Genomic DNA, 27,505 nt, shown 5'->3' with positions numbered 1-27,505 from the left:
CAGCCTGTACAAGGCATCACTCCTTTTCCCAAGTGGGTTCCACAGGAACAGAGAAATTCCAGGCTCCAACTCCTCAGCAGCTGCCCCAAACCCTCCTCCCCTGCTCCCTCCTTTCCAGGCTGGACAATAATTAAATATCGAATTATAGCACTCTTTGAAAAATGAGAGCAAATGTAGGAGTGGTGGGAAAGTTCTGGATATCCTAAACTTCCCAGAAACTGATCCCAGATGTGGAGAGTCACTCAGGAATCTGATGAACAGGTACCTCAGTACTGTGTGCAAATGTGCATGGAAATTCTAACTCTCATTATTCAAGGCCAGGTTGGACTTCCAGCCTGGTCTATGGAAGGGGTCCCTGCCCTCGGAACTGGATGAGCTTTAAGGTCCATTCCAACCCAAAACATCCCAGGATTCTATTCCATGATTCTGTGAAGATTTTCATTCTGAAATCTAGTGTGGTGACTCTGAGAATGTTTACATAATACATCCATAAGTATAAATGCAATAAACAGAGCAAACAGCAACTGGCATCTGGATTATTTGACCAATTATAAATATGAAGGACAATTCTGAATTTTGCGCTGAAAAAAATCACAGCAGACACATTTTGATCATACTGTAGCAAGGAAATAAATGATAATTAATCATTTTAAACGCTGTTATAATTGACATTTATGTACAGACACTGTGTAATCCACCTGCAACATTTCCTCTTTTTTAACATATTGGTATTTGTAGATTCAGATTAAATAGATTTAATAGTAGGTTAAATAAATTTAGATTAAATAGATTTAGATTAAATAATAATTGTCACTATTTCTTTTACCTTTAGGTTTCTCCTCAGTTCTGAAGAATCAAAAAGCTGCTGCAGCTCTACAAGAAGAATTCCTCATGCAATAGCCATTCCTGCAGTTCATAATTACTCTGGCATTAATGAAGCTGTTAATTACATCACTGCTCTTCTGCTGAGACCAGAAGATAACGCTCAGAGACCTAAAAATGAAACATTTGGTTATATTTTCAAAGTTTAAAATGTTACAGCTGGAAATCTCTTGGAGGTTTTTGTGGAAAAGTTCTCTCTGCTAACTGCTAATCCCACCATGGTTTCTGGAATTTCTGTAGCATCATCTCTGTGAATATTCCAGAGTTCCCTGTTTGTTGCCTGGGTGATCAGGACTGAATTTACTGGGGGCAAAGAGAGCTGCACATCCAAAGCACCAGTTCCACGTGCCACAGGAGGCTCTCAGTGACACCTGCCAGCAGAACTGTTTCTCCATCCCTTTTTCCCATCCTATGGATATTTTCTGCCTTAATTCATAGAATTTCCTCATCCAGCACCAGGACAAGGTAATCAAATGATGGGCCAGGTCTGGAACCAGTGAATTTCCACATCCAGTTCCTGCTCTCACAATCCTGATTTTACTGCACTAAAGTCACTTGCCAGGACATTGACATTTCCTTCCATTTCTTTACAGTTATCCAGAACAGATCCTTAGAACTACTGCTGTGCTTCCAGTTTGAAAGCTTGTGTTCATTTTTTTTACTTCTTTTCTAACAATACCAGCTAAAAACGTCTCCATCAGAATGGAGAACCCACTGTTAGGGGTTTTTGTCACCTGAAATTATTCAGCTGTGGCCATCAGCTCTGAATGCTGGAAAAAGGATCCAGTCAAACAAACTGGGGGAAATTTGAAGGTCTCTTTTATGCACCAACAAGGCTGAGAGCTGCAATAGGTGAGCCCAGCTCAAAAAGATTTTGAATCAAAGGAACTTTCCCGTGCCTTAGGGGTTCCAAGGAAGCTTTTGTCCCTGAGAATCCCACCCCTCCCTCTCCAGCCCAGCTGAAGGGCTCCCTGCTGAGCCAATGTTTCTCACACTCAGCTCAATTAAACCAAGGCTCTCAGGGGGAAGATGATCCAAGTGCCCTGGAGAGGAGAGGTAACCCACGGGGGCTGGAAAAACCAAACCCTCTCACCAAGGCTTTAAAATGTACCTTAACACTTCACAGGGTGCTCTAACTCTGATGTTAATTTCCCCCTCTTTTTCTGGCTTCACTGGTTCATACCACAGACGTAATTTTTAGTGCACCAAACTTAGCAAAATATGTTACCAATAACTAAAATTATTATTAATATACCAAGGGAGTACATGCAAACCAAGGGTAAAACAATTCCAGTCTGAAGAGGCCACAGAATTTTCACAAAAATCTAACTATTAATTTTTAATCATGATTCAATTTGAGCTGTAAATATTCACATAGGGGTTACCAGCAGGAGTAAAATAAGCTACTTGATGTATAAATCCATGGGGTTTTAGAGACTGGGGGGTTGTAGCCCTGATGTTTGCCAGAGGTTGAGATGCTGAAGTGATTTTTTGGAACCCCGTTTCTGTTCTGTCACTGCAAAATGTGAATTCACATGGTACCAATTACTGGATCTTGGACAAAACAAGTAGCAGTGACAAGAAACCCCTGTGGTTTTTATGAGAATAGTAAGTAGAAGTCAAGAAAACATTTCATGCCAAGTGGATCAGGAAAACAGGAACTGGAGGAGGATTTTCTGGTATTGCTGCAGCATCTTGTCTGTGATTTTCTATGTATTGTTCCTTAATATTCTGTTTTATTACTGAAACTTTGCACCATAACTCAAGGTAGAAATATTCTACAAATCATGGCAAATTTAATGGAGTTCAAAGCTCAGAAATGAGGTTTTTATCTTCAAAAATGTGGTACATAATTTCAAAACTATCCAGCTTTGCTGAGGACTTCGCTGACACGGAGTGGGGCTGCAGGCTGATGGGGTGCCCCAGCACACACAAGGAGGATCAGACTCTTCAAGCAGACTTATTTATCTACCAGTATCCTGGAAAAGTGCAGAAGAGGGAACAGAAAACTACTTGCAGGGCTTTTTCCCCTGATTTTGGTACCGTATTGCTCTGGCCTCTTTCTGTGGTGAGCAAATCACAGTAAATGGTATTTTTATCCTTTTATATATTACATGCTTGCAAAAATTGCTGACAGAAACTGCCAACAGGCTGCTCTAATCACTATAATGCTGCTTCACTGGCAAAAAAAAGCCTTTTTGCTTTAACCCAGACCATCTGCTTTGGGGGCTTTTAATGATGCAACTGTGCTGGCATTTACAGAATGAAAACTTCTCTGCTGTGACCTCAGAGTGGGGGATCAGCTCTAAGGGGATGGGAAGGAAGGAGGGGGATGTTAAACTGGTCTGAAGGAGACAAGAGATGCACGAGGAAGGTGTGGAGCTGCAGATTTGGAACACATCTAACCTCAATTCTTCTTTCAAGTAATGTTTTCCTGGAAACAAACACGTCACATCCCCCCCAAAGGTGCTGTGAGTAACAGCAGCTCCTACAGCATCGATAGGATATTTACTGAGTGATTCACGCCCTTCCTGCAGTGTTTATCTGCCTGCCCTGACCACATCCAGTCACCAATTACTAGCTGGGAATGGCCTTACAAACCCATGGGCAAGGCACTCAAACGCTCAGGCATAGCCTGAGGCTTTGGTGTCAGCGCTCGGTGCCAGGGGTTTGCACAGAGGAATAAATCCATCAGCACTTTCCTGGAGTTTGCAACTGAATCTGCATCTTCTCTCACCCACAAAGAGCTTTTGGATTACCTCAGAGCACTCTTGGTTAGGCCTTTGAAGCAGGAAGCAGCAGATCTTCACACAGTTGTTGCATTTCAAACTGTATAAGAGCAGCTGCTCAGAGGTTTCACATACCTGGGCAGCTAAAACCAACAGGTTTTGGCCCATGAAAGTTATTTTTCTTCTAATTTGGCTATCATCACCAGTTACCTGCATTCTCAGAATAAAATTCTGTTCTTTACAGTCCTTACCAGTGCAATTTAGGACAGATTGGCCCTGCAACAGGGAATTGTACACCCTATTAATTCTGAACACACTGTTAGTTATGTACACATTATTAATTATGCCTTAATCAGAAGATAATTCTGTTCCTCTAAGATAATTCTTCTCTTTTTGCTCTGTGCACTTTTTTGCAGGAGTAAGGCAAACCAGAAACTCACATTTCTCAGTGATGGAAACAAGAGGACACATTGTTTGTCTTCTCCAAATCAGCTGTGGTTCCACAATTGGAGTTATTATGGGATTATTCTTGGGATTGTCAGCTCTTTGTGGCAGCAGGCTGAGAAGCAGGGAAGGCTAAACTGGAATTTAAAATACTGTGATACTGATAAATGATGTGGAAAATAATTGTGGCTAAGAGTTTGATGCTAATACATAATTTTTTAGAGGTGTTGTAATACAGCTGCTTTCTCATACAGCTGTGATGAACAAACAGTGCACAAAACCTCCATGACTCAATGGATCACCCTCATCTTTTGGCACAGCTTGGGAAGACATCCCTGGATCTCTGTCTGGGGATTCATAAAACCTCAAACCACCCAAAATAAGAAGCTGAGTAGTATGGGAGCATCTGATAAAACCCTCAGTGGGAATGGCATTTACTTACTGAGGGTCAGGCTCCCACCTTCTCCTGTATCTTCCAACTACTTCATTTAACTCCTTGTGTTCTCAGGGATCTTCCAGCAATAAAAATAAATAAACTTCTTAATATTTCATATCAAATCCAGACTCTCCCTCAGCACACCTGCCCAGGCTCACCTCTTCCTTTGGGGTAGATGCAAACAAGTGAGATTCTCACACACATCAAGATAGAATTACTTTCTTATCGAATTTGTTTTGAGTCCAATCTGTTTTAGAATGATGTAAGTCCTGAAAAAGGCTGCAGGACTGTCCAAGTCTGTTAGCACTTCTAAGTAAACAAAAAACCCCTGCTTTAATTTAGCCCAGTTTCCAGGCCACCATGGTCAGAACCCAACTAAAAGCTCTTTGGGCACTAAAAAACAAAATCTAAATATGAAACAGAAGCTCCACAAGGAGGAGGGCTCTGTGGGAACCCTCCTGCCTTTGGTCTGACAATCCCAAAAAGTGTGTTCTGGTTTCCCCCAGCGTCCGGTGCACTCCAGCAAAGTTTCTAAGTTTAAGCTTCATTCAAAGCTTCAGTGTTCCTTAAATGGCACAGCTCAGCTTGGCTGGCAGAGCTGCAGCTCATGGTAAAGGAAGCCACCACCACATGAACGTTTTCCCTAAATGCTGCTCTATATAGTCTCAATGCTCAGCTCAGGGGTGGCTAAAATAAGCTCCTAAAATAACAACTTCAAACACTACACAAGGCTGCAGCCTCTCACAGGGGCTGGGTTTTCCTACCTCAGGGTGCCTTAAACAAAGGATGCTCCACGTCATGACAGGAGAGGAAGGCTGAGCCCAGCTGGAGGACTAACATAAGTCAATTAGGATCCATTGGCTCTTAATTAGAGGATTTGTTATTTATCCCAGGCTGCCTCCCAGTACAAACTGGTGGCTGACGCCTTCTCTCTGGGATAAACAGGCACTCAGAAATGTGGGGGCTGTTTCTTTCTCCTTTGATCTGAACAAACAGCATTTAACTTTCATGAGAATGAAATTAAATTACTCTTCTAAGCCTGAGTGAAAATGCCTTTTGTTACATACAGCAAGTTCTGCCTGTGACCACTGATTCTATCTGCTGGAAAACCTGTAAAATAATAAAGAATCAGTGAATCATTTAGGCTGGAAAAGAGCTTTGAGGTCATCAAGCCCAACTGTTAAACCAGCACTGCCAAAGCCACCACAATATAAGCCAAGAAACCAACAGCAAATGGTATTTATAGAAAATCTGCACATTAAAATCACATATAATGAAATCGCTATGCAACACAAGTGATTCAGAGATAATGTCTCCTATGGAAGCCTAACAATTATGGAAAATGAAATAAGCATGAAAATACAATTGGACAAGAGTCACTGATACATTCACAGAACAGAGAACTCAAAAATCTTATGAATCCAGGGAAATGATATGTGGGTCAAGTTGAAAAGGAGCCCAGAAACACCAGGGAGCCCATATCTCACTTCAAACACATATCCAAGTGTTTGCATCTGCAATTCCTCCTCCAGAAAGCTGAGCACCACCACCAGCTCTCTTCAAATTCAGACTTCTTCAAATGTATTCTGCTTTACATGGATTTCTGTCACCACCCCTTCCTTCCCCGTTATCACCTGCACCACAAAGAGCACAAAAATTCACATGATATCCCACAGGAAATGCAAAAGATCTCTGTAAAGCTGCACAGTGACTCTGTCTCCTCTTCAGCTCTTCACAAGTTTCTCAAAGTGTTGGGAGAAAAGAGCTCTGGCTACCGCAGGGAAGGAGGGAAGAACTGAAGTGAGCAACAGCCATCCTCAAAAATGCCCCAAAGCAGCCTGAATGGTGCAGCTGCTGCTGGATTAATGCATGGGCTCCATCAGGAACCTCTTGTGGCTGTATCAGTCCCCATAACATGTCTGCATCAGTGGTTTTGTTAAATGTCATTGTTCAGACCAGAGGAGGCCCCGGAGCTGCTGCAGGGCTGGAGCCAGGCTGGGACACCTGGGGGTGCTCACCTGGAGAGGAGAAGGATCCAGGCAGAGCTCAGAGCCCCTGCCAGGGCCTGAAGGGGCTCCAGAAGAGCTGGAGAGGGACTGGGGACAAGGCCTGGAGGGACAGCACACAGGGAATGGCTCCCACTGCCAGAGGGCAGGGCTGGATGGGAGATTGGGAATTGGGAATTGTTCCCTGGGAGGGCGGGCAGACCCTGGCAGTGGTGACTCTGCAGTGTCTGTGCTGCCCTTGAGTGCTGCCTTTGATCTGGCAGAGCATCTCTGCCTGCTGCTGCTGGGGCTCTCCCTGGTCCAGCACAGACCTTCTCCCTGTCACAGGGTTTGGGACAGCCACAGGGACTCAGGCACATCCCCTGGGACAGCTGAAGCCACCCAGGGCAGCGGCACCTCCTCCCACAGCTCCACCTGAACTGAGCTTCTTGCTACAAGGGAACACAGCATTGAAAAGTGTCCTGTCTGCTATAACTGTAAAAGGACAGCAAATATTATTTTAAATTATTATATCTCAGGAAATTTTAATTATTACCTTCAGGATTTTTTTAATAACATATATAACATATTTACCTACGAATTCCAGCCCATGCTGGATACTTTCACTCACGAACATATTAGTCATCCCTTAATTATTGCTACCCATCCTTATTAATATGTATAATACAGATAAAGAGCTCCCTGGCAGGGATGCATTTTAATGAAGGCACTGAAAGGCAACACACAGTAATTTCTAGAAGGTTGTGCCGTGGTTGACAATAGCAAACCAAAGCAGCCCAGAGATGGGATGAGGTGTGGAAGGAGAAAAATCAAATTCGTTTCAAAATTCTAGAGAACTGAATTTCAGAGATGACACCTGGGGCACAGGGCAAACAAGGAAGGGGACACCCAGGGCACAGGACACTCGGGGCACGGGACGGCAGGGACAAAGAATGCACATGGCATCGGACACTCGGGGCACAGGACACCGGGGACGCAGGACACCGAGGGCACAGGACACCGAGGGTGGGCCGCCCTGCGGAGCCGCCCCGCGGAGCCGCCCCGTCAGGCGGGCGGGGACCGGACGGGGTAAGGAAGGGGCGGTGACGGCCGGGTCGGCCGGGCCGCGGTGGGCGCGGGGCGGGCGGGGAGTGTGGGCGGCGGGGGCCGGGGAGCTCTGGCCGAGAGGCCGCGGCCCCGCGCTCCGCACCCGGCCCGGGCGCCCTCGGTCCCGGCCCCGCCGCGCTCCGCAGGCCTGGCTGGGCCCGCCCGGCCCGGCCCGAAGCGGGGCTGTCCCCTCGCGGCGGCTGTGGCACGGCAGGGACCGGGGCTGTCCCCTCCCGGCCGCCGCGGGTACAGGGGTGTCCCCTCACGGCCTCCACAGGAACCGGGGGTGTCTCCTCACGGCCCCCACAGGAACCGGGGTGTCTCCTCACGGCCTCCACAGGAACCGGGGTGTCCCCTCACGGCCCCCGCGGGAACAGGGGTGTCCAGTGACGACCGACTGGAGCCAAAGTGGCTCCTCATGACTCCCGTATTAAAGTGGTGTCCCCTCACGACCCCTGCGGGAAGACGGGAGTCGGGAGTGTCACGATGCAGGGCTGGAGTCAGGGCGTCTCTTCATGTCCCCTGCGGGAACTGGGGTGTCCCCTCACGGCCCCCGGGGCAGGGCAGGCACCGGCGGTGTCCCCTCACGGCAGAATGGAGTCAGGGCGTCCCGTCATGTCCCCTGCAGGAACAGGGGTGTCCCCTCACGGCAGAATGGAGTCAGGGCGTGCCCTCATGTCCCGCGCCCGAGGCGAAGGGGCCGCGCTGCCGCCCAGCCGGACGAACCTGCTCTTTAATTCCTGTCACTCGTTGTCCCTCAGCTCTCGGGGCGATGTGGAGCCCGGGCCTGCTGTGCGCCCTGGGCCGGCGGCGCCCCGGGCCCTCCGTGCCGCTGCAGCCCCTGACCTGCCTGCTCCAGAGGGAATATCGGGAGAAAACCCCGACCCACCTGCTCCAGAGGGAATATCGGGAGAAAACCCCTTTCTGCCAGCTCCAGAGGGAATATCGGGAGAAAACCCCAACCCACCTGCTCCAGAGGGAATATCGGGAGAAAACCCCTTTCTGCCTGCTCCAGAGGGAATATCAGGAGCTGCTGCTGCCGAGGCAGGGCTGGGAAAGGACACAGCACCTGCCTCCCCACCGGTTTTTAAGTAATAAACCCAAATCCAGGCACCATCCCAAAACATTCCCAGTTCTAGACGGACGTGTCCCTGCCATGTACCGACATGTGTTCCAAGAGAATTTAAGGAACAGCGAGGCTGTGATTAAAAGGTAATAAAGCGATTTTGTGGGGTTTTTAGAGCATTGCTATTTTGTGACATGGTGTAAGAGTCACTTACGGGCACTTTGGGGACTTTTAACATGGGACAATACTTGCCCCATGGAGCAATGTAGCTGCCCAATCCCTGGAAGTATCCAAGGCCGGGTTGGATGGGGCTTGGAGCAGCCTGGTGTCCCTGGATAAGTTTTGAGGTCCCTTCCAACACAAACCAGTCCATGAAATATTGACTGAAATACCCAATTCGAGGTGCAAACTATTTCAAACAGTGCCATGTGTTGTTTTGCATATATAGCCAAGAAATACTTTTTCCAGACTTATGTAACATTTGTTTCGTGTTGCATTTTGAATGCAAAGACGTAAATGGTGACTCACACACTCCTGACAGAGCAGGGGATGGGTGCTGCTGTCCATCATCATTTACAGATAAAACGACAAAATGTGTTTTATGTGTTTATCCTGAAAGATCAGATGGCAAAATTGCAAAGGTCTTTGTTCAGGGGAGTGATCCACAAGCTGGAAGCAAAGCTTTGGAAAACACACTGTGCCCTCCTGTGGTGGCATTGAGGACATGATTAAAATCTTTTCCTGCGAAGTTTTTGCAGCCTCCATTGTGTGCAGGGAGCCCACCCAGATCACAGAGTCACACCCAAAGTGCTGTGCGAGTCTTTGTGTCAAACAGCATTTACAGTTAAAGGTGGTGCATCTGGGGGGAAAATGTGTTTGAAATAAAGGAAGAGCTTGGTTTATTTAAGACCAAATTTGAGATATCACGTTTGTTTATAGTTTATTCAGTTTTTTACCTATACATGGTGCAGCCCTGACAATACCATTGGGTAATCAGTTCCTCCCTGTGACACTGCAGTGTTCCCTGCTTTTAGTATATCTTCCAGATTTAGTAATTTATTCCCAGTTACTGATTTTTGTCAGATAAACTTGTTGCAGGACCTGATGAAGGAAGCTCTTGGCTAGATTATTGCCAAGAGCAGGTAGAACATGGAGGTTCATGCTGAATTAGGACAGGCATGTTGTGATAGCCTCATTATTATATATTATATTATTAGCTTTATTAAACAGTTTTTTGGATAACAAAAGTGAAATGTTTGCTTTAAGTAATAGACCTAGACTTTTTACTACACCTTGGAAAAACAATAATCTGAAAATGTGAATTTATCTTCATTTTCATGCCATTTGTGTGAAAACTGTGCAATATGTTTAAGCTCAATCTGCTAAAGGGTAACTTGTGAGGAAAATGGTTTGGGTCAGGAGGGCCCTCAAAGCCCGCCCAGTGCCACCCCTGCCATGGCAGGGACACCTGCCACTGTCCCAGGTGCTCCAGCCCCAGTGTCCAGCCTGGCCTTGGGCACTGCCAGGGATCCAGGGGCAGCCACAGCTGCTCTGGGCACCCTGTGCCAGGGCCTGCCCACCCTGCCAGGGAACAATTCCCAATTCCCAATCTCCCATCCAGCCCTGCCCTCTGGCAGTGGGAGCCATTCCCTGTGTGCTGTCCCTCCAGGCCTTGTCCCCAGTCCCTCTCCAGCTCTCCTGGAGCCCCTTCAGGCCCTGGCAGGGGCTCTGAGCTCTGCCTGGATCCTTCTCCTCTCCAGGTGAGCACCCCCAGGTGTCCCAGCCTGGCTCCAGAGGGGCTCCAGCTCTGCAGCAGCTCCGGGGCCTCCTCTGGACAGGGCAGGATGAGCTTCTCATCCACCAACACACCAAATCCTCCCGGTCTCCTCTCCATCCCTTTTCCCACAGCCCGTGTTTGTCCTTGGGATTTTCCCGGCCCAGACCAGGACCTGCACTGGGCCGTGTTGAACTCCTGAGGCTCCTCCAGCCCCAGCTCTCCCCCTGTCCGCGTCCCTCTGGACGCCACCCTTCCCCTCCAGAGTGTGGCAGCCGCTTCGTTCCCATCGAGCGAAACTTTGGGTTTGTTCCATCAGGTACTCGGAGCTGCTGGAGAGGGTGAAGGAAGGAGGGGGAGAAAATGCCGTCCTGCGGCACACGCAGCGCAACAAGAAGCTGTTCGTGCGGGAGCGCCTCAGGCTGCTGCTGGACGATGCGGATTTCCTGGAGCTGTCCCCGCTGGCAGGGCTGCACATGCCCTACGGGAATGTCCCTGCTGCCGGCAGCCTCACGGGTAATGGGGTACTGGGGGCTCTGGGAGAGGGAAACGGGGGGAAAAGGATGCATGGAATGAAGGTTATGGGGTATTTTAGCATCTGAAGTGCTTTCCTAGGAAAAGTGAACACTGGTTTTGTCCAGTTCTTGTTCCCAAGAGGGAAGAGTTCAGCCACTGCTGTTTTACGATAATAGGAGAAACTTTTGAAACAGCAGTTTCTAATTTCTTCTAGATTTAGTAATTCCACTTACCATTTACTAATTTTTGTCTCAAAAGATGTAGGGTGATGTGTCAAATCAGCTCCTCTTAAAGGAGAGAGGACAAAGTTATGTGAGAGACAGGAGCTGTAACATACATTCTGAAGTGTTTTTCAAATCACAGACAATTGCATTTTCTATGCAGACATTGTCTCTTTAAACTGAAACAGCTCTTCAACATGAAATTTCATTGAAATTCAATTTCATTCTATATCAGTGAAATTGCATTTTGAAGAGTGGTTCCAGTTCAAAAAGTAACTAGAAGAACAGTATGAAAACCCTTTTTTTCAGCACAGATTGTTATACTTTTCAGTTTTATAGGGGTAATTTTTAATTGCCTTCCCTTTTATCTCAAGGAATAGTTACAGTGTATTTCTTTCTGTTACATTGTCACCAGAAGTAAGTAAATTTATTTGAGGTTTTTCTGTCATTTGGATTATTTTTTTAATACTGTCATTCCAGAGAAGAGTGTAGATTTCTTCTCTGTGTGGTATTTTCATATTAATTTGGAACTTCTTGATGTAGCATTACTGAGAAAAACGCCTGGAAAAGTTAAAAGGTTTGCCCCCCTTGCTTTACCTATTGCTTTAGAGAGTCCTGATAAATATCTGTGGTACTGCTTGTAGGAATTGGCAGAATCTGTGGGATCTGGTGTGTCTTCATTGCGGGTGATGCCACTGTGAAAGGAGGAACCTTGTACCCAATTGGAGTGAAAAAGCAACTGAGAGCCCAGGAAATTGCCATGGAGAACAGGCTGCTGTCTGTGCACCTGACGGACAGTGGGGGAGCCTTCCTACCCCTGCAGGTACTGCTGGCACTCTGCAGAGCACAAAATATCAGTATTTATTTCACCACCTGGGCTAGTCCTGCACCTCCCCACCTGATCAGAGCTTAGAAACTCCAGTGAGTGTGCTGAGCTGCTTTTGTGTCTGATAAATGAGTACATGGTGGGAGGTGTCTATTTTCACTCCAGAGTCTCTAAAGTGACCTCTATTTTATTGTCCTGTTTGTGCCAGTGGTGCACTAAGCTCTGTGGCCTTTAAAAGTGGAGTTTTTGCAATTCTGACTGCAAAATAAGAATTTGAACAGGTTCTTTTGTGAAATGCAGAGGTCATCCTGTCACAGAGACTGTAGTTGTTCTCTCTCCAGCTGAGGGCAAGCACACAGGAGAAGTTACCTGGAATTTTAAAGTTAATTAAAGTTATTAAATTTTAAAAGTTACCTGGAAGTTTACCTGGAATTGTATCCAAAACTAAGCAAAAAAGGAAACTGCCAAAGAGATTTCACAGATGAAATAGAACTAGCACCCTTCCCTTCTCCACATTTACAGCCAGTTTGTGTAGAATATATTGATTTCAGAAAAAATCACAAAATCTAACCTGTGCTTTCAAAGCAAATAGGTATTTTTGGGGTATTTGACAATGTATAAAGGAATAAATACCATAATGAATGCTGTATATGATAGGCTCAGGAGTGATTATTAATGGGGACCTTCTCAGTGTCAGTTTTGGTGTGTTTGGGAATGAATGGAGTGAAGAGGAAGCATCAACTTTCGTAGTGACCATTAAAAATCCCTTTTTCTTTTCCCTGCCCCTCAGTCAGAGCTGTTTCCTGACAAGCTGCACGGTGGCAGGGTTTTCTACAACGAGGCAATCATGTCTGCCATGGGAATCCCTCAGGTACAGTGGCATGGGGAGAGCAAGGGGGTGTAGAAAAGGTGTAAATGGGTAGTAAATTTTCTGGTTTGCTCCCCAAGTGCTGTGATTTAGCACTTCCTGCATTTCTGAAACAACTTTGGGTTTGGCTTTGCCTTTCCTGTCCCCTGTCCAGCACTGCTGTGTCTGTGTCCCCTCAGGTGGCCGTGGTGTGTGGCTCCTGTGTGGCTGGAGGTGCCTATGTGCCCACCATGGCCGAGGAATCCGTGATCATTGATAAAATTGGGATGCTGTTCCTTGCTGGGCCGCCCCTGGTGAAAGCTGCCACGGGAGAAGATGTCTCTCCTGAGGAGCTTGGAGGAGCCAGGCTTCACTCACAGTATGTGGAGTATTCTCAAAAGCAGGGAATTCAGCATGCTCATCCTGAAAGGAATGTGGCATTGGCATTTCAGAGCAGGGCTAAGAGTGGAACCTGTGGTTACACTGGCTTGCCTTCTCAGCTTCAGGGGTTTGGGTTAAATCAGCCAAATGGAAGTAAAATGAGGTTATTGATGAGGTGAGGCAGGGACTGGACAGGTTGGATTTGGCTCTCTATTGTTCCACATACTTCTTGAACAACTTCAGGCAAGTAATTTCCTCTGTGCCTCACAGGGACCAGCTACAGAAGAGGGATGCTATCTCCTCTTTTCCAAGTGTTTTCCAGAATACACATATTTAACCCAATTATGCTACATGGAATACATTCCTGTCCTTATATCTTGGCTGCAACCACTTAGTTTGAAATCATTCCTGAGGTTTGCTTTCCTCTTTTCCATTTTTGATATTATCTGCAACAACAGCATCACAAAAAATAAATCCCAAGGTCTTTCTTTAATCCAGAGAAACACAAAAGTCATGGGGAAGAACAACTCCTTACAACTCTGTGAATTTAATTTGGGATTGGACTGCACAGAAATTCCACTGACTGCTTTCAGCTCATTCATACAGAAACAAATCACACAGTATTTCCACAGGGCATTTGGAGAGTCTCAGCGTTTTTCCTAGAGTTTGGGTTTTCTGTCAGGATACAGAACTCATTAATTCAATGCTAATTAATGTCTCTCTCTCCTAGAGTCAGTGGCTGCAGTGACCATTTTGCACCCTCAGAAAAGGAGGCCTATGAGTGCATTCGTAGTGTTGTCTCTACCTTAAACTGTGAGCCAGTGCCAGAGCAGGACAGGGAGCCTGACAGTCCCTTGTACAGCCCTGAGGAGCTCCTGGGCCTGGCACCACTGGCTTACAGCTACACTCTTCCTGTCAAACTGGTAAGGCAACAGGGATTTCATTCCTGCATCCTTCACTCTGCTCTGTCCCACAGCTCCAGGTGTTATTCTGAATTATTACTTCATCTGTTGCCAGCCTGTCTTAAGCCTGAAATAAAGCAGGATGGCAACAGTTCTGTGGGATTATAGAAAATATTTAAATTTATTATTAAAATATTTATAAGAAATGGTTATATTTATTATAAAAATATTTAAATGTTTATGATAAAAATATTTAAATACCTGAAATCCTGCTGGAGATAAAATAATCCCAGATTGTGCCAGTGTTGCCCAGCTGATTCCATGCCCTGTTGGGATGCTTGCTTTATGTCTTGTACTGTGTTGGCTGCCTTGAGAATATACACCCCGTTCATGTCTGTGTTTCCCTTCCTCTGTCTTTTTGTTTCTTCCCCCCCAGCATTCAAATAATGTAAAAGAAATGGTGAAATTACTGACTGAAAAAACAACACAGCTCAAATCACACTTGTTTGAGGTTGGGACAGAACTAAAGCTTAAGCAGAGACATGCAGAGCTGCCCACGCTGTTTCCATTGTGTTCCACATGAGATTTTGTCTCCATGGATGTGAATGCAGTATCTTTTCCAGTGGTAAATCCCTGCACTTGAGGGAATTGACTGTAGAAAGCTTTGAAGGCAGCTTTTAACTGTGTTGGAGAAAAGCATGAGCAATATCAACCAAACATTTCCTATGCACAAAATCTGAAACTGCACACACTGGGGTTTGGTTTTTGCTTTTTTACATTTTTATGCACAGAAACAGCTGTGCTTTGTAAAACTAAAATAATTTTGGAGTTGGCCTTTGTCTTAAAACACACAGTTGGTAATTAAACTAAACACAAATTGGATGGTTTGTGCATATTGAGCATTTAGCAAGTCACCCAAAGACCCTCTGTGCTCATCTTGCTGAAGTCAGGTCTGCTGCTGTTTGAACAGAGCATTTCTTTTAGCAGAACTCTCCTATTTTCACCTCAAATTCCCTAGTAAAGTCAAGTCTGTGTATTTCTTTGCAGATCCTGAGCCGGCTGATGGATGGAAGCAGATTCCAGGAATTCAAGGCTACCTATGGGACAACATTAGTGACAGGATTTGGCCATGTGGAAGGGTATGGCTGGGAACATTCCCCATCCAAATGGGTGCACATGCATTTCTCAACAGCTTTTGTGGCCTCAGCAGGTTCCACACCACTCCAGTCATTCCTAGGGCTCAAAAGGGAGAATCATGGAATTGCTGAGGTTGGAAAGGACCTCTCAGATCATGGAGTCTAACTGTCCCTGTTTGCTCTGTAGGCACTCGGTGGGGATAGTGGCCAGCAATGGAGAGCTGGCTCACGATGCTGCTCTCAAGGGCAGCCACTTTGTCCAGCTCTGTGGCCAGAGGGGAATTCCCATCCTCTTCCTCCAAAACACTGCTCCACAGCCAGCAGGGCCTGCAAGCATCTCAAAGGTATGGCATGTTTGCTTCAATGCATTTCAAACAATTCTTAGTTCTTGCTGTGCCTAATTTTCAGAATTATTAACTGTTAGGAAAACTGGTTTTTTAACCACTCTTGATGAAGCTTTGTAATGACTTTGCTAATGGGCAAAGATTTAAGAACTTTCTCACTTGAATTTTAAGCAGGTCTGGATGCTGATATAAAATGATACTGTAGCAAGGCAGGCTGGAAAATTTGGGATTTGCAGTGCTTTTTGACATTGAGATACAACTTATTGATTCCTCTGCTAACTCTGCACTTCAGAAAATTGGCTATTTCTCTTTTGAAAATGAAGGCATTAAAGCCCAGTAGGATTTGTCCTGGGCTAAGGAAAGTAAAACCTCCATCAGATCCCAGATCTGTTTCTGCAGAATTGTAAGTAAATAAATAAATGATCTAGAAACACAAGTTTGTTGGGAGTGGAGGGAATCTAGAATAAAGTCTTAAAGGATCTAAAATATCTATTTTTATTCCAGGCAGAGGCTCATTCCAACAGGCTGAAGGCCCAGGCCTTCATGATGGCTGCAGTTGCCTGTGCTGCTGTTCCCAAAATAACCATTGTCATTGGAGGCTGTTTTGGGAGTGACAGCTACGCCATGGTATGGGTGGCACCAGCCCAGGGCTTGGGGACACACCTGTCACACTGCTCAAGTGTCACTGCATTTCTAAAACACAGCTGGAGAATTGAGCTCTGAACTCACACTGAAGTAAGAAATGCAACAATGCATGTGATTGCTGAGAAGCAGACATGGAAGAATTAAACATGGAAGTGCTTGGAATTCAAAATGAAATATTAAAATAGAAATATTGAAGGCAGTGGGGAGGTGGTGGTTCCTAGCACAGGGTGTCTGTCCTCATACAAATCCACCTGTGCTCCATCCTGCCTTGCTCTTGGTTGTTTCATCCCACAGACACCTCTTTATGATTTATCTCAGTGAGTTTGTTCTGTTTCTTTGGTTTTTTCCTTGCAGTGTGGGAGATCGTTCAGTCCAAACTTTCTGTTCCTGTGGCCCAATGCAAGAGTTGGTCTTGTGGATTCTCAGAATTTCCCCACAGTTCCACCAGCTGGGGACTGGACAGGAGAGGAACTGGAGCTAAAACAGCTGAAGGCAAAGTAAGGACATTCAATATAAACCTGTCAGGGATTTCATTGTTAAATTACCTACTTTTGTTCATCTTAAAGAGCAACACATCCCGACTAATGAAACAAACATGAATCTACTGCAAAAATATTTTAAATTTCCATGTAGTTCAATGTCTCTCTGTTAGGGTCTTCCCATTACTGCAGAGTGGTCAGCTCTGTTATTTGCTGGTTTCTGACTAATTTTAACAGCAGTGCTGCCCATTCTTTTCAGATAGATGGAGTTGCCTGTTTCATCTGTAATTTCTTTTCACTGCTTTGTTGTATTTATTGTGCTTTTAAGCCTGTTCAATTCTCTGCCCTCTCAGGCTAGAGGAAGAAAGCAGTGCCTTTTACTCCTCTGCCAGGCTCTGGGATGATGGGATCATCCTACCTCAAGACACCAGGAAGGTGGGTTTTCCTTTTAGGCCATTTTATTCTCCAGTCCCACAGTGGGTGAACATGATTCACTCAGGGTCGGCAATGTGCTGAATCCAGGCCTGGGGCTCCCACTTCTCACTCCATGGAATTTCTCTCTGTAATTCTCATCCTGCCTCTTCCCCATTAGTTTATCAAAAATTTTGAGTTCTGGTTACTTGACCACAGCATTTCCTCACTGAGCCTCTCCTTTGACTTGACCATAATTTGAATCTGCATCTGAATCCCTTTTTTCTATATAATTACACATATCTTCACTCTTTGGAGTTTGGGCTCCTCAGAATTCCTTTAGTTTCCAAAACATTCTTTTACCCTGGGATGTTGCTTTTTGCAATTTTCTCTTATTGCTTTAAATTTGCTGTGTACATTTGGGATGCTCCCCTGCCTTTTTATTGATTTGAAATTGGCAGACATCCCTCTCTCCATTAGGTTCTTTCTGAAAGCTGCTGCCTTTGTTCTTTTATTTTTCCTTGTTAGATTGTTTATTAGGAATAAAAATCTTCTCTGCACTTCTGAAGTTTGTTTACTTGAAGATCTCAATCTGTCCTGGTTTCAGCTGGGTTAAATCATAACACAACTCTTCTAAATATGGTGCCTATTTATGGAACGATGTGGATGGTAAATATTTTCATGGAGTTTATGGGAACTTTGATAAGGGGAGAGCACCAAGAAGTTTTTTTTAGTCCTAGAGCCCTGAAATTCCCACTTTATGAGCTACACATGAAAATAAGAGAGAGTTGAACCGTTCGTGTTACCATATTCAGTGTTTCACAAACAGAAGGAACAAATAAATAAGTGCAGAACTAATGAGTTTTACTGGATGGGTTTGTTTGTTTGTTTGAGGCTCATTGTTTATATTGTTTTTTGTTTTTAATTAGGTGATTGCCCAGTGCCTGGAGATCATGGAACAGAAGAAGTACCAGGCTGTGTCTCCCCGTTCCCATCCCATCATCAGGATGTAACTGCAGCCCGCTCAAACCAGAACCCTCTACCAGAACCCTGAGTATAAAGATTTTCTTATTCTTTGGTACCATTAATAAAAGTGTTGAACAATTGAAGACAAACAAGAATCCCAGATTTTAAATCTGCTGGCAGGAAGTTTTTATTCTCAACAATAGCCTCTTTTAACATCAGCTGAAAGTTTATTTTGGGAGAAGGAAGGATTAAGCTGAACATCTGTAGCACTCTAAGGAAGCAAAGGCAGCCCAAGGGGTAACAATTGCTTGATTTTTTTCATGTTCATGTTTTAACATGAAATCCAGAAATCAAGGACACTTGGACAAAAGAAAGGGAAAGGAGCAAACACACAAGGGAAGGTGTGCAGTTTGCAGCTTGAGTGAAGAACAAAGCTCTACCTGTCACCCTCTTGGGATTCCCAAAGCAGCTGTGGAAAACTGCACTGGGATTGCTCTGAGGATACCACGGCCATGACCAGGATGATGTTTCAATCCAGAATCGTTCAGTTTAGGCTAAAAATTCTCAACCATGTAACAGAGCACAGCCAGTTGTACACAATGTTACCACATGTAAAAGTGTTGGGGTTACTCTCTGCTCTTTCAGCTTCTTTCACTCTGCTGCAGCTACAAAGTTTAATTTTGCATAAACAGAACCTCTCCACCACCCCCAACTTGTGGTTTAACAGGAAATGGTACCAAAGGGGGCATTTAAAAAATACCTGATTAGCCATTTTGAAGAATCATTGACAAGACTGAACTGCTTGATCTGAGTTAAGCAGCCCCACAAATGCAAAGGGCTGTGGAAGGAGTTTTGGTCACCTGTAAACGGAGACTGCACCTTTTGGGAGCTGGAAGAAGCCCGGGCCAGGTGTCGCTGTTTGTGCTCACGCTCTCTTGAAGAGCCCATGGAATGTCACGGGAATGTTCACCTCCACCTCGGCCCTGGCCACCTCGCTCATGTCTTTGGCGTTGAGGATGAGGAGGAAGGCGGGCTTGGGCCCCGCCCCCGGGCTGATCACGATGCTCAGCACCACCCCTGCAAGGTGAGAACACGCTGGGTGTGGCCCAGGTAGGTGTGGGCTGCGTCTGACCCCGGCTGGGCAAGGCCAGAGCAGCCCTGGCACTCGGGGCACCAGAAATCCCGGGAGTGTCATCGATGCCGAGGGACACGGGCAGGGACACGGCACAGGCTGCCCAGGGAAGCTGTCCTGCCCTAGCCCTGCAAGTGTCCAAGGCCAGCTTCAAGGCTTGGAGCAACCTGGGACAGTGGAAGGTGTCCATGCCCATGGCAGGGGGTGGAACGGGATGAGTTTTAAGGTCCCTCCCAACCCAAACATTTTATTATTCTAGTTTTAGTTTTCCTGTATTTCCTCGGAAATTTCCCACCAGTGTTCACACCTGTCCCATCTCAGCTCTGCAGCCAGCCTGGCACAGCCCTTCCCAATCCCAGCCCCAGTCCCAATCCCAATCCCAATCCCAATCCCAATCTCAATCCCAATCCCAATGCCGCCACCCCCTAGCATTACCATCATCTTCCTCCAGTGCATCCGGGTGGGAAACGAAGATCGGCTCTGATGGGTACGCATCTGGCTCCTGCCACACCCAGGTCTCCTTGGTTTTCACGTTCAGCTTGCAAAGCTAAAGGTGGGGACAGCACACAACCACAGAGCTCAGAAATAGTCCTTGTTGTCCCCAAATTGAAGGCATCCCCCGTTGGCTGATAGTTACCCTGTCTGGGACAAAGTGGTTCAGCCCTAGCCCGTAGGTGTACGTGTACGGCTTCCCTCCGTACTTCCTGTAGTTGATCTGGGGGAATTCAAAGGCTACAAGGAAAAATAAGTGTGTATAAATGCTGAGGGTTAGTGGGACATGGTGTGCAGGCAGCACGTGGCTGCTGTGACCTGGGAGAGCTGGGCTGTCATCATACCGTGCCGTGGCCCTGAGAAAATCACCTCTGGCTCCAGCCAGATGGTCTCGTCACTGCGCAGCGTCGCTGTGGCTGTCGTGTAGGGCAGGGTGACCAGGTTCTTCCCTGTGTCAGCCTGTGACAAAGAGAAATAAATACCCAAGAGACTGGAGAAAAGTTCTGGATTATTTGCACAGAGCTGTAGCAAACAGCACCGAACAGGGAGGCAGCAATGTGGGGCAGAGCCTCAGGAGCGGCAGGAGGTGACTTGCAGCTTGGCAGTGCTGCAAGAACTGTCCTGTTCCTCAGCCTAAGCACAGCTTCCCTCCCTGCTGGAGGCATTCAGGGGTTTCATTAAGCACTGCCACGTGGGCTTGCATTTCTCACTTGATCCACAGCCCAGTGAGCTCCGTGAGAGGCTCTGCTGACCTGTCCCCTGCAGCCCTTGGCCCACCCGGCAGCCACCACGAGCAGGGTCATGGAAAGGAACCCAGCAGCTGCCAGCCAGAGAGCTGTCTGTGCCAGGCTGGCAGCTCCAGGGACCTCACACCGAGGGCTGGAGGATTTAACCACACGTGCTTGGGCTGTGGCTGCTCCCTTCTGTGCTATGAGCAGATGCAGTATTAACTGCTGCCCCACAGGCTCTGCCATGAACAGTAACACATGGAGTCATCAGAGAGTTTGGGTTGGAAGGGACCTTAAAGCTCAGCTCATTTTCCTCACCATGGGCAGGGACACCTGCCACTAGAGCAGTTACTCAGAGCTCCATCCAGCCCAACCTTGGACACTTCTAGGGCATGGGGCAGCCACAACCTCACTTGGCAGCCATATAAATAAACTAGAAAAACATTGATCAGCTAAAGAAAATACAAAGTTTCTCTGAAGGCCCATACTTCAAGTTTGCTCTCTTGATTAAAAGGTTGAATTTGAGTAAGTGGGGCAGGAGGCCTGGCAGGGAGAGGAGCAGCCTCCTGTACCTTGTCGATGCTCAGGGGCAGGACGTATCTGCGGGCCTCGGGCTGCGGCGCCTTCTCCGCCTGCCGCTTCACCTCGTCCCAGTTGGCCCGAAGGTTGGCCAGGTACAGGTAGTTGTAGACAAACTCAAACCTGCACCAAACAGCACCACAGAGACAAACACAGCTGGGCTTTGCAGGTGTGGGGGAAGTGTAGGTGGTTTTTGCCTAAAATTCATAGAAGCATAGAATGGTTTCGGTTGGGAGGGTCCTTAATGTTTATCTTGTCCCAGCCCCTGCCATGGGCAGGAACACCTTCCACTGTCCCAGGGTGCTCCAAGCCCCATCTAGCCTGGTCTTGGACATTGCCAGGGATGGGGCAAAACAGAGCGACACAAGCCCCAGTCCAGCTCCTCAGCAGAGCTGAGCTATGTGTGCACCACAGCCCTGTCAGGAAAACCCAGCAACTGCTGGTGTTCAGCACAGGCACGGGAAGGGCCTTGGAGCAACCTGTGATAGTGGAAAGTGTCCCTGCTCATGGTAGGGGGTGGAACAAGATGAATTTTATGGTCCCTTCCAACCCAAAGCAGTCTGGAATTCTATGATTCTGTGCCAGGATCAGCTCAGCTCAGGGTGTCCTGGGTATGCAGCCAACACAGGGCTGAGCTTCATCATTTCAGTGCCACATTTCTGTGTTTACATGAAGTGCAGCATTCAAGCCTCACACACACCCTGCTCATTGCAGCCCCAGGAGCCAGAATAGCATCAACCCTTCACCAATCACTAACATTTCTTAAAGATAAAAGTAAATAACAGATAAAATATTTTTTTTCCTGGAAAATGAATGTCAAGCAGGCTCCCTGCACCTCTGGAGAGCTCAGTGCTGTATAGTCTACATGTCACCACGTGTTAAATGTTAAATGGGTTGGTGGAAGTGCCAGAGGCCCCAGCAGGGAAGTGCCAGGGCAGGGAGGGGCAGTTGTGGTGCAAGGGGCAGTTGTGGTGCCCTTGGCCTCACCCCTTCCAGGTGCACAGGTCCACGATCAGGAACCCGTTGTCCTCGTAAGTGTTGATGTGGTGGAAGAGGTTGAAGGCCGAGGTGCGGTACTTGAGGTTGAGGAGCCTGCCTTTCTTCTTCTCTGCCACGTGAAGCCATACCTGCAAACCACACAGCAGCTGGGCTTAGGCTCAGGGAAATGAAGGTGAAGCCAACGGATCCCCAAGGCAGGTCTGGCTGCCCAGTCCAGCCCAGTTTGGGATGACCCCATGCTTACCCCCATGGTTTCGTTGGACTCGAAGCAGTCCATGTAGTTGGCTCCCCAAAGGCTCCAGGAGGAGAGGAACTTGAGGAGGTTGATTTTCACTGGTGTCTCCACAAACACAATGTAGTTTGGGGTCAGCCCAAAGCTGTTGGGAAAGGCAGGGGAGCACATCAGGCGCACTGGGGTCAGTTTGGACAAAAACCATGGAGTTGCTTATCTTAAACACATGGATCATTGCTCAAAATGACCCTGATTTTGGTTAATCACCTAATTTTCATTGCTGATTACATGTGAAAACTAGTCCCTGGTTCCAGCTGACCCCATGGAATGTTACCTGTGGACATAGGAGGGCTTAAACCTGTCACTGCAGGGGAACTGCACCACCACCTCCGACTTGTTTATGGGGTCTTCCTTGTCTGGAATGGGACAGGTGAGAGGTTATGGAGGTCTTATCCACACTTGGTCTGCACTTACAGCCTCTACCCAGCAAATTCCTGCCTTTCACACAAAATTCGTCATTTAGAAGCCACCTGAAGTGACTTAAATACAGCATTAAAAAAATAAATTAAAGGAGCTTAGAAAAAGCCTAACTGGATAACAAAGTTCATTTAAAGGACAAAGAAATGATTCATAAGGGGAAAGTTTCCCAGCTGGCTCCCAGGTGGGATTGACTGACCTGCCTGCAGAGGAGGGATGCGGATGATGTTGTAGGCCAGGGCAAAGTTTTTCCCAAAGCAATTGCCAATGTTGTAAACGGTGCCATCGTTCTCAATGTGGGGATGAGCTGTTGCCCCATTGACAGACACATATTTACAGAGATCCACCTGGAGAACAGCAGGGACAGAGTCAGGAGTGAGGTGGGAAGGCACAAGCTCTGCAGGGTGTTGTGAGTCAATACATCCTTGCTTTGCATGTGGGAAGTTCCTCTCAAAGTCGGCAATTGAGCTCTGATTTGCCAACTCCAACCACAACTTGAAGATGCTCCAGGGGCTGGAGCCCCTCTGCCATGGGAGAGCTGGGGGTGTTCAGCCTGGAGAGGAGAAGGTTCAGGGGGGACCCTTCCAGTGCCTAAAGGGGCTCCAGGAGAGCTGGAGAGGGACTGGGGACAAGGGATGGAGGCACAGGAGGGCAGAGTTAGATGGGATATTGGGAAGAATATCTGTGAAGGTGGTGAGGCCCTGGCACAGGGTGCCCAGAGCAGCTGTGGCTGCTCCTGGATCCCTGGCAGTGTCCAAGGCCAGGCTGGACACTTGGGGACAGTGGAAGGTGTCCCTGCCCATGGCAGAGGTGGCACTGGATGGGCTTTAAGATCCCTGCCAACCCAAACTGTTTTGTGACTCCATAATTTTCATTTTAGTTTTCCTTCTCCACACCTCTGTCTGCCCAGGACAAAGACCCACCTGCTTGATGGTCTCCAGGGTGTCTGGGTTAATCCTGGTGATGAAGTTGGTCTCAGTACAGGCATAGTAATCCTCACCCACAGGGTAGACATTCACCAGGGCGTTATCCGTCACCTCCACACCTTTGAAGTAGGAGAAAAACCTGAGCAGAGAAAACCAACAGGCAGTCAGGGGCTCCTGGGAAGCAGAAACTCCATAGGACATCCCAGCAGTGTCTGCACCACCCGAGGGACCTGGAGAAGATGTTCTTGCAGGGGTCTGGGTAGGCGTAGGTGCCAAACTCCGTTATCACGATCCTCTTCTCCGTCATGGCTCGCACGTAGGCGTCAGTGCGGACAAACCTGGGGCCAGGAGGGGAAACTCTGTTACATGGGACACCAGGCTGTGCAATAAATACAAACATTCCTTTGATGAACCTCCTGAGAGCTCTGGCACAACCTCATGTTGCATCTGGGGCTGGGTTTAACGATAGCACTGCTAGAGCTCTTCCAATAACCACATGGACTCAAAATAACCAGGATGTCCCACAGGCACAGCCTGTTCCCAGCATTTCAGGGAAGCAAATGCTTCCTTATTTATTCCTTTTGCTTAGAAAACTGGCACGTACCTTCGGTGGTAGGTGACATGCCCCTCCTTGAAGTCGAACTTGTGGAGCAGTGCCTGGCCATCAAAGAGGTGGTAGAAGGGCTCTGAGCCCACCTCAAACAAGCCAGGACCACATCTCAGGAGGCTTCCTCTCAGCCAGGTGGGAATCCTGCCTGTGGGAGACCCAGTGTTGTGCATGGCAAATCACACCAAGAAATTTTTATTGTGACAGCAAGAAAATCAAAACTTCATTTGCTAATTAAGCTTAGTGTTTAAACACACATGAGCTCTTCAAGCTCTGATTTCTTCACACCTGCTGTGGACCAAGACATTCAGTATTGTCTAAAGAGCTCCCCACCCAATCTGACCTTTCTCTACCCCAAATCACCAGCCCTGTGAGCTCCTTCACATCCAGCCTTGTAAAGCCCTGGAAGCCGCTGAGCTGTGGGAGCAAAGGAGAGCAGGAGGAGATGAGGCCCCAGACCAACCTGTGACATGGGCAGTCACTGGAGAGGACAGCTCCTCCACTGTCTCAAAGAGCTTCTTGTAGCCTCCAGCAGGATGCTCCACCCTGGAAGGGCACAGCTGGGTGAGCCCAGAGCAGGGGCACAGCTGGGAGCCCCTCCCAGGGAGGGATGGATCTTTCTGCACTGAATGATCCATGGCTTGCAGAGAACTTGAGGGAGGAAGGAGAAGCACCTTTCCATGGGGAAGGGCTCTGAGGCTCCAAACAGCTGCTGAGAACTGTCCTGAGCATGAGGAGGGGCAGGGACACCGAGGGGACAGCCCATACTGCAGCCCAGCAAACCAGGACACCCAAATCACCAGAAAGCAAAATCCAGCTTCTATCTCCCAGCTCCTGGAAAAGCCTTTTTTTTTATTTTTTGCCTTTTTTTTTCTTTTCTGAAGCAAAGAGTTATTTGTTGGGTTCCAATTTTATCTGCTGCAAAGCCCATGAAGACACACCAGGCACAGGCTGGTGAACTCTGCCCAGAGCAGCTGTGACTGCCCATGGATCCCTGGCAATGTCCAAGGCCAGGTTGGACAGGGCTTGGAGCACCTGGAACAGTGGAAGGTATCCCTGCCATGGCAGGGGTGGCTTTAAGGTCCTCCCAACCCAAACCATTCCAGGATTCCATTATTCTACTCCAAATTCTGGTCAATCCTCTGGAACCTGGAGGTGAGCCTGTTCCCCCAGACCAGGACCACACCTTGGCATGGGATGTGAGATGGAGACATGGAGACCTCCCCACTTCTCCTCCCCTCCAAACCCTGCTGCCCCCAGCCCCAAACAGTGCTCCACATGGGATGTGCTCCCACAGACAGGAGCCTCAGGAATACTCACTGGCTGTACATCCTCCCTGATGAAGGGCCTGAGCCTCCAGAGCCAAGCAGGGAGCCAGAGCTGTGCTGGGTATTTATGGGGTGCTGAGCCCTGCCCAGGGCAGCCCCATCCCAAAACAGCCCCCACCAATGGGAGCACCCTGGGAACAGAGCCGGCTTTCAGCACCAAAATCCTCCCCGGGCTTTGGGAGCTTTTGTCCTGCTGTTCACACAAAAAGGGGCTTTCACTGTTTTCCTGAGACCTAAATTCTTCCCAAGCAGAAGTGATTACAAAGAAAAAAAGCCCAGGGAGGAGTGGGACGGAGCACTGGAACCGTGCCGGGAGCTGGCAGCAGCACCCAGCTCCTCCAGAGCCTCCCCAGGAGTGTGTGACACCAGAGACACCAGGAGAGGAGAAAATGCCAGAGGCAAACATCAAGGAATCTCCTGAGTTGGAAGGACCCACAGGGATCAGTGATCCAGGCCCTGGCCCTGCACAGACACCCCAACAATCCCATCTCTGAGCCCTGTCCAAACCCTCCTGGAGCTGCTCTGGCAGCTTTGGGGCCATGCCCATTCCCTGGGGATCTGGGCAGTGCCAGCACCCTCTGGATGAGAAACCCTTCCCAAAATCCAACCTAAACCTCCCCTGACCCAGCTCCAGCCATTCCCTGGGTCCTGTCACAGGGAGCAGAGATTGGAGCTGTCCCCTCAGGCCCTTGAGGTCTCCCTCAGTCTCCTCCAGACTCATTAGGAACCACCTCTTGTAAGAGTGAATTATTTTTTAATTCATTTATTAAAATATTTATGAAAACATTTATGAAAACAACAGCGCTGTAAAGAGCAATGTCAAAGATTAACAAGGTCCCTGTTTCCTGCTGTCCCCTCACAGGCAGAGGATGAAGGTGTTTTATCAGCACATACATTCAGGTGCTGCTCCCACACAGAGGGAAACAGCTCCAGGGACCCAAACTGGGATGAAGGGACAGAGAGGGACATTAAACATCCCCTGCTCCATTTGCTGCCACAACCAGCACATGAGGGTTGGCTCTTTCCCTGGTGTTGTTTCATTACTCCCTCTTTCAAGGCAGCTTTTCCAATTGGACAAGGGCTCATTTAAGGCTTCTCACAGAAAAACCAGGACACTGCACTGAGATCTTGATTGAGGCCTCCCATTAACCCTTTCTGTTGAAGAACCATGATTATAATTTCTCTATTTATTCCCATTTTGGCTAAGGTCTGTCAAAACCTTAGAAGGGAACATTAAATAACCTGGATCAAGAACTAGGAGTAATGAGGGCAGGCCTTTGAAAGCCAAATCCTGGAAATGTGAGCTTCTCACCTAATAAGTTACTTAACTGGAACACCACATAAACAAAGCATTTATGCAACATGGAATGGGGTAGGAAGCACTGGAAGCAAGTTCAGGCAGGTGCTGAGTGCTGGAGGAGGCTGGTTACAGATGTTCCAGGGGAGGAACAGCTGCCCCATGCCCTGAAAGCACAAAGTTACCCTCAGGACATTAAGGCATCATTAATTGGGGTAAAATGAGGCTAATTTGGATTTCTCATTTACAAAATCTTTCCAAAAAAAGGAGAAAAATGGTATTTTGTTGGGAGAGAACTGACAGGCTCAGGATCACAGATGTACCAAGGAATTCCTGGCTGGGAGGGTGGGCAGGCCCTGGCACAGGTGCCCGGAGCAGCCGTGGCTGCCCCTGGATCCCTGGCAGTGCCCAAGGCCAGGCTGGAGCACCTGGGACAGTGGGAGGTGTCCCTGCCATGGCAGGGGAGGCACTGGGTGGGATTTGAGCTCCCTCCCAACCTAAACCAGTCTGGGATCTGAGAGCCAGGCAGTAGAGTATTTATTATTAATTATACTTTCCTAAAAGTATTCCTGCAGATTTCAACTCCTGTGGGGGGAACCTTTATCTTATCA

General features: G+C 47.6%; 2 protein-coding genes across 2 annotated transcripts; one reads left to right on the top strand and one right to left on the bottom strand.

Annotated features, from left to right (window-relative positions):
• The first annotated feature begins 8,349 nt into the window (after positions 1-8,349).
• Positions 8,350-18,184, top strand: LOC115906468 (methylcrotonoyl-CoA carboxylase beta chain, mitochondrial-like). The gene is made up of 12 exons (XM_030953646.1): positions 8,350-8,795; positions 10,743-10,939; positions 11,805-11,983; positions 12,777-12,857; positions 13,034-13,212; positions 13,945-14,137; positions 15,164-15,255; positions 15,440-15,596; positions 16,101-16,223; positions 16,596-16,738; positions 17,074-17,155; positions 18,061-18,184. The coding sequence occupies exons 1-12, from the start codon at positions 8,356-8,358 to the stop codon at positions 18,142-18,144; spliced, it is 1,950 nt and encodes a 649-aa protein (XP_030809506.1). The 5' UTR covers positions 8,350-8,355; the 3' UTR covers positions 18,145-18,184.
• Positions 18,185-18,870: 686 nt separating this feature from the next.
• On the bottom strand, positions 18,871-25,623 carry RPE65 (retinoid isomerohydrolase RPE65). The gene is made up of 14 exons (XM_030953520.1): positions 25,590-25,623; positions 24,733-24,815; positions 24,267-24,417; positions 23,893-24,000; positions 23,660-23,801; positions 22,936-23,083; positions 22,594-22,675; positions 22,272-22,404; positions 22,016-22,155; positions 21,022-21,151; positions 20,066-20,180; positions 19,867-19,961; positions 19,665-19,776; positions 18,871-19,174 (listed from the first exon to the last, which is right to left on the bottom strand). Exons 1-14 carry the CDS (start codon positions 25,598-25,600, stop codon positions 19,023-19,025), a joined length of 1,602 nt encoding a protein of 533 aa, XP_030809380.1. The 5' UTR covers positions 25,601-25,623; the 3' UTR covers positions 18,871-19,022.
• Between the last annotated feature and the right edge of the window lie 1,882 nt (positions 25,624-27,505).

This window comes from Camarhynchus parvulus, chromosome 8 (genome assembly GCF_901933205.1).
Source record: "Camarhynchus parvulus chromosome 8, STF_HiC, whole genome shotgun sequence".
Lineage (NCBI taxonomy): Eukaryota > Metazoa > Chordata > Aves > Passeriformes > Thraupidae > Camarhynchus > Camarhynchus parvulus.
This window is presented reverse-complemented; position numbering and strand designations above follow the sequence as displayed.

What these genes read in the sequence shown, in the direction of transcription:
- LOC115906468 (XM_030953646.1), top strand. Translation starts at nt 8,356, where the DNA reads ATGTGGAGCCCGGGCCTGCTGTGCGCCCTGGGCCGGCGGCGCCCCGGG. An exon ending in GGCCTGCAAGCATCTCAAAG is followed by an intron (nt 15,597 to 16,100) that starts GTATGGCATGTT and finishes TTTTTATTCCAG; the next exon opens with GCAGAGGCTCATTCCAACAG. An exon ending in GGAGTGACAGCTACGCCATG is followed by an intron (nt 16,224 to 16,595) that starts GTATGGGTGGCA and finishes TTTTCCTTGCAG; the next exon opens with TGTGGGAGATCGTTCAGTCC.
- RPE65 (XM_030953520.1), bottom strand. An exon ending in AGTCCAACGAAACCATGGGG is followed by an intron (nt 22,156 to 22,271) that starts GTAAGCATGGGG and finishes TGTGGTTTGCAG; the next exon opens with GTATGGCTTCACGTGGCAGA. An exon ending in TGCCCCTGAGCATCGACAAG is followed by an intron (nt 20,181 to 21,021) that starts GTACAGGAGGCT and finishes TCTTTGTCACAG; the next exon opens with GCTGACACAGGGAAGAACCT.